The 11,382-nt window shown below is 41.4% G+C and overlaps 1 protein-coding gene across 1 annotated transcript; it reads right to left on the minus strand.

The window, feature by feature from the left end:
• Window positions 1-260: 260 nt before the first annotated feature.
• On the minus strand, window positions 261-8,471 carry LOC112260110 (zinc finger protein 664-like). The gene is made up of 2 exons (XM_024434959.2): window positions 7,808-8,471; window positions 261-1,631 (listed from the first exon to the last, which is right to left on the minus strand). The coding sequence occupies exons 1-2, from the start codon at window positions 8,229-8,231 to the stop codon at window positions 838-840; spliced, it is 1,218 nt and encodes a 405-aa protein (XP_024290727.2). The 5' UTR covers window positions 8,232-8,471; the 3' UTR covers window positions 261-837.
• Between the last annotated feature and the right edge of the window lie 2,911 nt (window positions 8,472-11,382).

Here is an 11,382-nt window from a genome sequence, read left to right on the forward strand (position 1 = left end):
CATTAACCAAAATGCAGAAACAGTTTGTGATATATTGAAAACCTCAACATAAAATGTGCTATTCATTTTCTTTTGCACATCATCATCTGCTCATTTATCACTCCAGTGTTAATCTGCTAAATTGTAATTATTCGCTCCTACCTCCTCATGCCTTTGGCACACACTGTATATAGACTTTCTTTTTTCTACTGTGTCATTGACTTGTTTATTGTGTTATTGGCTTGTTTATTGTTTACTCCATGTGTAACTCTGTGTTGTCGGTGTCACACTGCTTTCCTTTATCTTGGCCAGGTCGCAGTTGCAAATGAGAACTTGTTCTCAACTAGCCTACCTGGTTAAATAAAGGTTAAATAAAAAAATAAACACATATCTGCCACAATAATCATAGAAGCACCATAAAAACTGCACAAGCACCAGAAACGCTGTTGTTTTGACAAGTAGCAATAAATCACCGATATCGATTAGCAGGGAAATCAGTTGTATGTGCTGTTGAAACTGACACAATTAAAAAAACACATGGAAATGGGAGATATATTTTACCTCACTGGTTAGAGGACAACCTGAAGAAGACAGTCAGCTACATTTTGAAGTTTACCATTTTGATTCAAGAGGGTGGCAAACATGGTGTTACACAACACGTTTTGTTAAATCTCATAAATAGTACTCTCAATTCAGAGCTGGATTTTCCCCTGAGGCTAAAAATCATGCTAAAGTCAAATAAACAGGGGGCAAACACTTAGGGTTCTATATTGTTACATTCATTAAAATACTCCTTCTACAATTTAAAAAACATTCCACATTGTGACATTATTTCATTGATATCATGAAACAACTCCTTCATGTATGTATTTTCTGATGTTTGATCAGAAATCTTTTATCGGAGAATCTCTTGTCACATTGATCACAGCTATAAGATTTCTCTCCTGTGTGTGTTCGCAAATGTACTATCAGGCTGTTTGGCTGAGTAAAACTCTTCCCACATTGATCACAGCTATAAGGTTTCTCTCCCGTGTGTGTTCTCTGGTGTGTCTTCAGACTGCCAGATGTAACAAAACTCTTCCCACATTGAGGACAGTCATATGGCTTCTCTCCCGTGTGTGTTCTCTGGTGCACTATCAGGCTGCTTGACTGAGTGAAACTCTTCCCACAATGATTACAGCTATAACATTTCTCTCCTGTGTGTGTTCTCTGGTGCACTATCAGGCTGCTTGACTGAATAAAACTCTTACCACATTGATTACAGCTAAATGGTTTCTCTCCTGTGTGTATTCTTTGGTGTGATTTCAGGTTGCTTGGCTGACTAAAACTTTTCCCACATTGATCACAGCCATAAGGTTTCTCTCCAGTGTGAATTCTCTGATGTATTTTAAGGTCTACTGAAGAGGTGAATCTCTTCCCGCAGTCAGAGCAGCAGTGAAGTTTCTCTCTAGTGTGTATTCTCAGGTGTACTTTCAGTGAATTTGATCTTAAGTAACTCTTCCCACAGTCAGAGCAGTGGTGAGGTTTCTTCCCTGTGGGTCTCTGCTGGTGTTTCTTGATGTGTTCTGATGTGAAGATACTTTTCTCTGCCTCGTCAGCATGATGAGGTTGTTGAGGCTCCCCAGAGGATCCACAATAATCACTTCTCTCTCCTGTGTAAACAACAAAGTCAGACAGATGGTTAAAGGCCCACAACAGCAGAAATCCACTCAATGGTAAACTTCAAAATTTGAGTTAAAAGGTGATGCGCAGAGCCTACCCATGAAGTTGTACAACAATTGACATCTGTTAAATTATTTGACAATTAAGACAGTCAAGCGAGCAAGAATAGTAATATCGATGATTGTAGGCTAGAAATAAGTTATTCAAGTTGTTGAAATCCCAAGCACTGTGCCGGATGACTTCTGGTCTCCAATATAGGCCCCTTTCTGTGTTTGCTAAAATTGCGGCACGAGGGCAAAGCACACGCAATTTGGTTGCAGAAACTCCTCCCCGCTAATGAGGAAACCACTAGTTATGGATGTAGTATATCTGCCTGGAGCAAAAATGGTGAGCAAAGATTATAGTTTTTCACAATGTATTCTGAATATTACAGCGCAAGATCAGGCGTGCTACTCAAGGAAACTCACATTAAGCTCTGGTGTCTATTCACTAATTCACCACCATGGGAGAAAACTCAGGGGAGTTTTCATAGGCTGACAGCAAAAAATAGCATCAATTTCCAGGTTGCTTATGAGTGCACTTCACATTACTTTTGGATTATAAGGCTCGCTTGAATCACCTGCTTAATATGTTTGTGTTATTGTCCCAAATCAACTGCTTTATACTTTTAAAAAAACACTTCAACTAGAAAAATGCTCTTTGGCTAGCTGTTCCATCAGCCTGACAATGAAGGTTTGTACAAATTGCCAAATTGGCCCATAACTTCACCTAACAATAACATAGACCTACTGTAGGACCCATAACTTCACCTAACAATAACATAGACCTACTGTAGGAACCATGGCTTCACCTAACAACAACATAGACCTAGGACTATAAATAATTAAATATTTCAGGTGAAACATGGAAACGAAAATGTCTTTGTCATGACATTTCATAACCTGATCACCAGATAATTTTGTCAATAATCCCACTAGGCTACTCTGTAATGTGTTGTCATTCTAAATGTCCTGAATAAGAAAATAGCTGTGTGTCTTGTACAATAGCCTATCCATCAAGGAACAGTTCTCTACACATTATGAGCAAAGTATCTCTGTGTGCAAACAGACTAACGAGACCCTACAGTAAATCAAGCAGACAATAACATTATAAACATCAATTTGTGAGGGATGTTGAATCCAACGTGGAGCACGGCATAACTGTCTTTACCAGAGTAATGAATGAAGAAGCACTTTGGTTGTTGTTGCATGTTGTGATGTTTGTCACTTGACTGGAATTCAGAAAATGATTTCCTGGATCAGCTAATGATAGTTGAACATGTGACTGTAACTTAATAACAGCTACAGTATTAAGAATGATGTGTAATTATTGAAGAACCGCGTTAATGACAGTATCCATTTGGGTGTTTCTATAAAGTTAAGGTGACTCTCGGTTAGAACCATTGGATTTAGGAAACTCTGAAATTATTTATAATTGCTGTGCCCATGAAAACTGTTTTCCCAGTGTAACATAAGGAGACACTAAATGTGATGTAGTTAGAGTGCATTTCAGAGATCTGAATACAAAAAAAAAACTGTCTGGCAGCTAGATCCCGTATTTAAGTTCATCATATGACAAGCTTAACATTATGACTATAACTACTGTTCCCTGAACGAAGGAAACTAGGTACAACGTACCATTAAATCCACACCTCGCTGGAAGCCTCGCCTTCCACAGGTGATGAGCGTGAGGTTCAGATTCATTCATTCAATTTAATACCGCTGTTCACCAACCCAGGAAGGGGAGGGGCCAAACAGGTGTTGTATTTTAATGTATGTTTGAGAAGAGTTTAAAACAAAGGTTTCAAAACAATTCATGAATGAAAATAAATTGGCTGAATATTATACAATGACTTACCAACAGCTCTAACAATTTGACCTCCACAGGAAATCTTCACTGGCAATTCTAGTATATACTATATATACTAGAAACATGGTTAAACTATCATTATGACATCATGGATGGATTCTAGAATACAGTGCCTTGCGAAAGTATTCGGCCCCCTTGAACTTTGCGACCTTTTGCCACATTTCAGGCTTCAAACATAAAGATATAAAACTGTATTTTTTTGTGAAGAATCAACAACAAGTGGGACACAATCATGAAGTGGAACGACATTTATTGGATATTTCAAACTTTTTTAACAAATAAAAAACGGAAAAATTGGGCGTGCAAAATTATTCAGCCCTTTTACTTTCAGTGTAGCAAACTCTCTCCAGAAGTTCAGTGAGGATCTCTGAATGATCCAATGTTGACCTAAATGACTAATGATGATAAATACAATCCACCTGTGTGTAATCAAGTCTCCGTATAAATGCACCTGCACTGTGATAGTCTCAGAGGTCCGTTAAAAGCGCAGAGAGCATCATGAAGAACAAGGAACACACCAGGCAGGTCCGAGAAACTGTTGTGAAGAAGTTTAAAGCCGGATTTGGATACAAAAAGATTTCCCAAGCTTTAAACATCCCAAGGAGCACTGTGCAAGCGATAATATTGAAATGGAAGGAGTATCAGACCACTGCAAATCTACCAAGACCTGGCCGTCCCTCTAAACTTTCAGCTCATACAAGGAGAAGACTGATCAGAGATGCAGCCAAGAGGCCCATGATCACTCTGGATGAACTGCAGAGATCTACAGCTGAGGTGGGAGACTCTGTCCATAGGACAACAATCAGTCGTATATTGCACAAATCTGGCCTTTATGGAGGAGTGGCAAGAAGAAAGACATTATTTAAAGATATCCATAAAAAGTGTTGTTTAAAGTGTGCCACAAGCCACTTGGGAGACACACCAAACATGTGGAAGAAGGTGCTCTGGTCAGATGAAACCAAAATTGAACTTTTTGGCAACAATGCAAAACGTTATGTTTGGCGTAAAAGCAACACAGCTCATCACCCTGAACACACCATCCCCACTGTCAAACATGGGTGGTGGCAGCATCATGGTTTGGGCCTGCTTTTCTTCAGCAGGGACAGGGAAGATGGTTCAAATTGATGGGAAGATGGATGGAGCCAAATACAGGACCATTCTGGAAGAAAACCTGATGGAGTCTGCAAAAGACCCGAGACTGGGTCTTCTGTTGAATCTGACAATTAATCTTAATGGTTGTACAGTCGTCTCAAATAAAACTGTGAAGGACCTCGGCGTTACTCTGGACCCTGATCTCTCTTTTGAAGAACATATCAAGACCATTTCAAGGACATCTTTTTTCCATCTACGTAACATTGCAAAAATCAGAAACTTTCTGTCCAAAAATTATGCAGAAAAATTAATCCATGCTTTTGTCACTTCTAGGTTAGACTACTGCAATGCTCTATTTTCCGGCTACCCGGATAAAGCACGAAATAAACTTCAGTTAGTGCTAAATACGGCTGCTAGAATCCTGACTAGAACCAAAAAATTTGATCATATTACTCCAGTGCTAGCCTCTCTACACTGGCTTCCTGTCAAAGCAAGGGCTGATTTCAAGGTTTTACTGCTAACCTACAAAGCATTACATGGGCTTGCTCCTACCTATCTCTCTGATTTGGTCCTGCCGTACATACCTACACGTACGCTACAGTCACAAGACGCAGGCCCCCTAATTGTCCCTAGAATTTCTAAGCAAACAGCTGGAGGCAGGGCTTTCTCCTATAGAGCTCCATTTTTATGGAACGGTCTGCCTACCCATGTCAGAGACGCAAACTCGGTCTCAACCTTTAAGTCTTTACTGAAAACTCATCTCTTCAGTGGGTCATATGATTGAGTGTAGTCTGGCCCAGGAGTGGGAAGGTGAACGGAAAGGCTCTGGAGCAACGAACCGCCCTTGCTGTCTCTGCCTGGCCGGTTCCCCTCTTTCCACTGGGATTCTCTGCCTCTAACCCTATTACAGGGGCTGGGTCACTGGCTTACTGGGGGCTCTCTCATGCCGTCCCTGGAGGGGGTGCGTCACCTGAGTGGGTTGATTCACTGTTGTGGTCATCCTGTCTGGGTTGGTGCCCCCTTGGGTTGTGCCGTGGAGGAGATCTTTGTGGGCTATACTCAGCCTTGTCTCAGGATGGTAAGTTGGTGGTTGAAGATATCCCTCTAGTGGTGTGGGGGCTGTGCTTTGGCAAAGTGGGTGGGGTTATATCCTTCCTGTTTGGCCCTGTCCGGGGTGTCCTCGGATGGGGCCACAGTGTCTCCTGACCCCTCCTGTCTCAGCCTCCAGTATTTATGCTGCAGTAGTTTGTGTCGGGGGGCTGGGGTCAGTTTGTTATATCTGGAGTACTTCTCCTGTCCTATTCGGTGTCCTGTGTGAATCTAAGTGTGCGTTCTCTAATTCTCTCCTTCTCTCTTTCTTTCTCTCTCTCGGAGGACCTGAGCCCTAGGACCATGCCCCAGGACTACCTGACATGATGACTCCTTGCTGTCCCCAGTCCACCTGGCCATGCTGCTGTTCCAGTTTCAACTGACCTGAGCCCTAGGACCATGCCCCAGGACTACCTAACATGATGACTCCTTGCTGTCCCCAGTCCACCTGGCCATGCTGCTGCTCCAGTTTCAACTTCCACCTGACTGTGCTGCTGCTCCTGTTTCAACTGTTCTGCCTTATTATTATTCGACCATGCTGGTCATTTATGAACATTTGAACATCTTGGCCATGTTCTGTTATAATCTCCACCCGGCACAGCCAGAAGAGGACTGGCCACCCCACATAGCCTGGTTCCTCTCTAGGTTTCTTCGTAGGTTTTGGCCTTTCTAGGGAGTTTTTCCTAGCCACCGTGCTTCTACACCTGCATTGCTTGCTGTTTGGGGTTTCTGTACAGCACTTTGAGATATCAGCTGATGTACGAAGGGCTATATAAATAAATTTGATTTGATTTGACTGGGACGGAGATTTGTCTTCCAACAAGAAAATGATCCAAAACATAAAGCAAAATCTACAATGGAATGGTTCAAAAATAAACATATCCAGGTGTTAGAATGGCCAAGTCAAAGTCCAGACCTGAATCCAATCGAGAATCTGTGGAAAGAACTGAAAACTGCTGTTCACAAATGCTCTCCATCCAACCTCACTGAGCTCGAGCTGTTTTGCAAGGAGGAATGGGAAAATATTTCAGTCTCTCGATGTGCAAAACTGATAGAGACATACCCCAAGCGACTTACAGCTGTAATCGCAGCAAAAGGTGGCGCTACAAAGTATTAACTTAAGGGGGCGGAATAATTTCGCACGCCCAATTTTTCAGTTTTTGATTTGTTAAAAAAGTTTGAAATATCCAATAAATGTCGTTCCACTTCATGATTGTGTCCCACTTGTTGTTGATTCTTCACAAAAACACAGTTTTATATCTTTATGTTTGAAGCCTGAAATGTGGCAAAAGGTCGCAAAGTTCAAGGGGGCCGAATACTTTCGCAAGGCACTGTATACTTATATATCCTAGAAACCTGGTTAAACTATCATTATGACATCATGGATGAAGCCTAGAAACCTGGTTAAATTATCATTATGACCTAATGGATGACCAGTCCTTGTATTCCCAGTGTAGTGAATTCAGGGCGTAGCCCTGAGCTGAACTCAAACCTGGGTCCAACTGACTGTCAAGCCAACACCTTATAACTTTTACACCAAGATGTCTGAACTTCTTGAGGAGGTCGCTAGGTGTTGGGTTACGGTTGCTACAATAGCTTTCTAATTGAATTTGAGAGGGTTACATTTCTCCAGCCCCATCCCTCAGCTGTTTACCAAACCAAGTCTCTGGGCAGCCATTTTGTTGCTGTTTTTTTTTTTTTTAAACCACACCAATCAACCAATCTGTTTTGGTAATAAAATGATGGGGTTGGAGAAATGTAACTACTTTCAAATTCATAAACAGACCTATGGATGCAAGGACTGACCATCCATGATATCATCATAGTTTTAACAATGTTTTGAGGTTATACAGTGTTGATTTACATTGGAGTAAAAAACGCTTATTTGGGGTTCTGATGGGGTACAACAGTTGAACTAAGCTCATGAGGCATGTGTTATATTCTTCAAGAATCAATGGCTAAATATAAATAATTTAAAAGTCCAAAAATGGATGTAGCAATTGCAGATTTCTGCTTTAAACACCAAATAACAGTTAAACGGCAGAGTTTGTGCCTCTGTTTTTAAGACAGTACTTACTAGTGTTAATCAGGGAACGGTTTCTCAAAAGCATCTTACGGCTAAGTTCACCGTTAGAACCATTGGATGCTTTAAGATGCGTTTGGGAAACCGGGCCCAGATGTCCAGTTTCCTCCTCTCCTTCCTCCTCTTTTTTGGATGTGACAGTCATCTCCTCCTCCGTTTTCACTCCAAAAACTGCATCATCCTCTTTCTCTTCCTCCTCTTCTTTTACTGTAACATCCTCCTCCTCTTTCACTCTGAACGCGTCTTCCTCTTCTTTCACTCTAACGTCTTGCTCTTCTTCTTTCACGGAAACAGCCTCGCCATCTACTTGTTTTTGTATTGAAACAGCCTCCTCTTCCTTCTCCACTTTCACCAGAGCTTCTTTCTTCGTCCAGCAGACCGCCTCTTCTTTATCAGGAGAGTAGCTTGGTGAACTCATGGTCGGAGATGTTCGCTAGCTAAGCTAATGCTAACGAAACCAGCCCGCTAGCTGACTAATAACAACAACACCGTAAATATTAAATTAAATCGGATAACTAACTAGACGACAGAAGTGGGTTAAAAATGCAGTGGGTAATATACACTAAAGCGTCTAAAGAGCTTTATTGGTTCGGCTATTTTGTCTAGCAAGCTACCGAGGTGTCTGACTAACTGTTGCTGCTGTTGAAAGAAGCGTTCCGTCCAGTAGATTATACGTCACACTAGCAGCTTTGCCTTAAAGTCGCACATCGTCATCTACTGACTGGAGTGGGTAACGCATTTGAGTAAAATGTAAACGTTATCTTCAGACAAGTTAAAGTGTGGGACGGATTAGTTTTTACTCACCAGTGTAACAACACAGTGTGGTTAAAGACTTAGTAAGCTAGTTGTAGTCACAATCTGTTTACCTATAAGTACAAACAGTTATGTTTTTGCGTCATTACATATGCATTCATTTATTTTGGGAAACTTCTGAACTACCCATAATGCAATATTACTCAAGTCGTATGAAGTATCTACTCTGTGCTACGGAGTTTGTATGCCAGTTTAACGGCGTAATTAAGTTGTTAAATTCCTGCATAAAATGGGTATTATTCCACCTCCTGGTCTATTAGTGTGTTTACATTGTCTAATACACTCAAATCAAAGTTTATTTGTCACGTGCGCCGAATACAACAGGTGTAGTAGACCTTACAGTGAAATGCTTACTTACAGGCCCTAACCAACAGTGCAATTTTTAAAGTAAAAAATATGTATTAGGTGAACAATGGATATGTAAAGAAATAAAACCAACAGTTAAAAGACATTGAAAAATAACAGTAGGGAGGCTATATACAGTAGAGAGGCTATTACATTGCGTTAACAATGGAGGATTAGTTGATTTCCAGTTTTTAGTATTTAAGATGATGAGGAGAAAAGTATCATCCAACTCTGGGGTATTAATGAGAAGTTACGTCCAACCATTGGCTATCTCACTGCACCCTCATATTCCATGTCTTGAAATATGCAGACAGACATTGTACCTTCTTCTGACAGCCAACTTTCTAACTCCGCCATTAACTTTATGACATCATAACATTCCCAGAAGGCATGGACTATTGAGTCAATGTTAGTTTTACACTGAAGACATGACTGCGGTTGTGCTGTAGAATTGTATAATAAGGAACTATCATTTGTCCCAACATCACAGGCCACAGACTTTGATACAGTTCAAGACTTCCAAAAGTTTTTCCGCAGTTTGAGATTGTCTGAGTTTTTAAAATGTGTTAATATTGAATATTGATATTTTATGTTATAGTTTTGTACCTCCTGTTTCAGGAAGTGATGTCACTGTCCCTATATATACAGTGCATTTGGAAAGTATTCAGACCCCTTCCTTTTTACACATTTTGTTACAGCCTTATTCTAAAATGGATTAAATATATTTTTTTCCTCATCAATCTACACACAATACCCCATGACGACAAAGCAAAAAGTGTTTTTATACATTGCTGGCAGAATTTCCATGTCTCTTCAAAGATGTTCGATCAGGTTCAAGTCTGGGCTCTCGCTGGGCCACTCAACGACGTTCAGAAACTTGTCCCGAAGCCAACTTTGCCTTGTCTTGGCTGTGTGCTTAGGGCTGTTGTCCTGTTGGAAGGTGAACCATCAGCCTAGTCTGAGGTCCTGAGCACTCTGGAGCAGGTTTTCATCAATGATCTCTCTGTACCTTGCTCTGTCCATCTTTCCCTCGATCCCGACCAGTCTACCAGTCCCTGACACTGAAAAACATCCCCACAGCATGATGCTGCCACCACCATGCTTCACTATAGGTGTAACCGATGTGAAATGGGTAGCTAGTTAGCGGTGGTGTGCGCTAATAGCATTTCAATTGGTGACGTCGCTTGCTCTAAGACCTTGAAGTAGTTGTTCCCCTTGCTCTGCAAGGGCCGTGGCTTTTGTGGCGTGATGGGTAACAATGCTTTGTGGGTGTCAGTTGTTGATGTTTGCAGAGGATCCCTGGTTCGAGCCCAGATAGGGGTGAGGAGAGGGAAGGAAAGCAAAACTGTTACATAGGGATGGTGCCAGGTTTCCTTCAGACGTGACGCTTGGCATGCAGGTCAAAGAGTTTAATGCTGGTTTCATCAGACCAGATAATATTGTTTATCATGTACTGAGAGTCCTTTAAGTGCCTTTTGGTAAACTCCAAGTGGGCTGTCATGTGCCATTTACTGAGGAGTTGCTTCCGTTTGGCCACTCTACCATAAAGTCCTGATTGGTGGAGTGCTGCAGAGATGGTTGTCCTTCTGGAAGGTTCTCCCATCTCCACAGAGGACATCTGGAGCTCTGTCATAGTGTCAGAGTCATCTGACCCTTACCAAGGCCCTTCTCCCCCAATCACTCAGTTCGGCTGGGTGGCCAGCTCTAGGTAGAGTCTTGGTGGTTCCAAACACTGTGGCACTGGGTTCTTGGGGACTTTCAATGCTACAGAAATGTTTTGGTACCCATCCCCAGATCTGTGCTTCGACACAATCCTGTCTCGAAGCTCTACAGACAATTACTTCGACCTCATGGCTTGGTTTTTGCTCTGACATGCACTGTCAACTGTGGGACCTTATAAATACAGGTGTGTGCATTTCCAAATCATGTCCAATCAATTTAATTTACAACATGTGGACTCCAATCAAGTTGTAGAAACATCTCAAGGATGATCAACAGAAACATGATAAACCTGAGCTCAATTATGAGTCTAAATAATTATGCAAATAAGGTATCTGTTTTTTATTTTGAATACATTTGCAAAAATGTCTAAAAACCTGTTTTCACTTTGTCATTATGGGGTATTGTGTGTAGATTGATGAGGAACATGTTTTATTTAATACATTTTAGAATAAGGCTGTAACATAACAATGTAACTAAGACTTTACGTAGGCTATATTCTCATTCTCAGATGTCCTTATTGGATAACAGGAGCACGTTGGTGTTTGTGTGTCGACACCCTTTACACATGTACTGCACTGGAATTATCCCTCTACACATGTGCTGCACTGGTATTATCCCTCTACACATGTGCTGCACTGGAATTATCCCTCTACACATGTGCTGCACTGGTATTATCCCTCTACACATGT

This window comes from Oncorhynchus tshawytscha, linkage group LG10, assembly GCF_018296145.1.
Source record: "Oncorhynchus tshawytscha isolate Ot180627B linkage group LG10, Otsh_v2.0, whole genome shotgun sequence".
In the NCBI taxonomy this organism is placed as follows: Eukaryota; Metazoa; Chordata; class Actinopteri; order Salmoniformes; family Salmonidae; genus Oncorhynchus; species Oncorhynchus tshawytscha.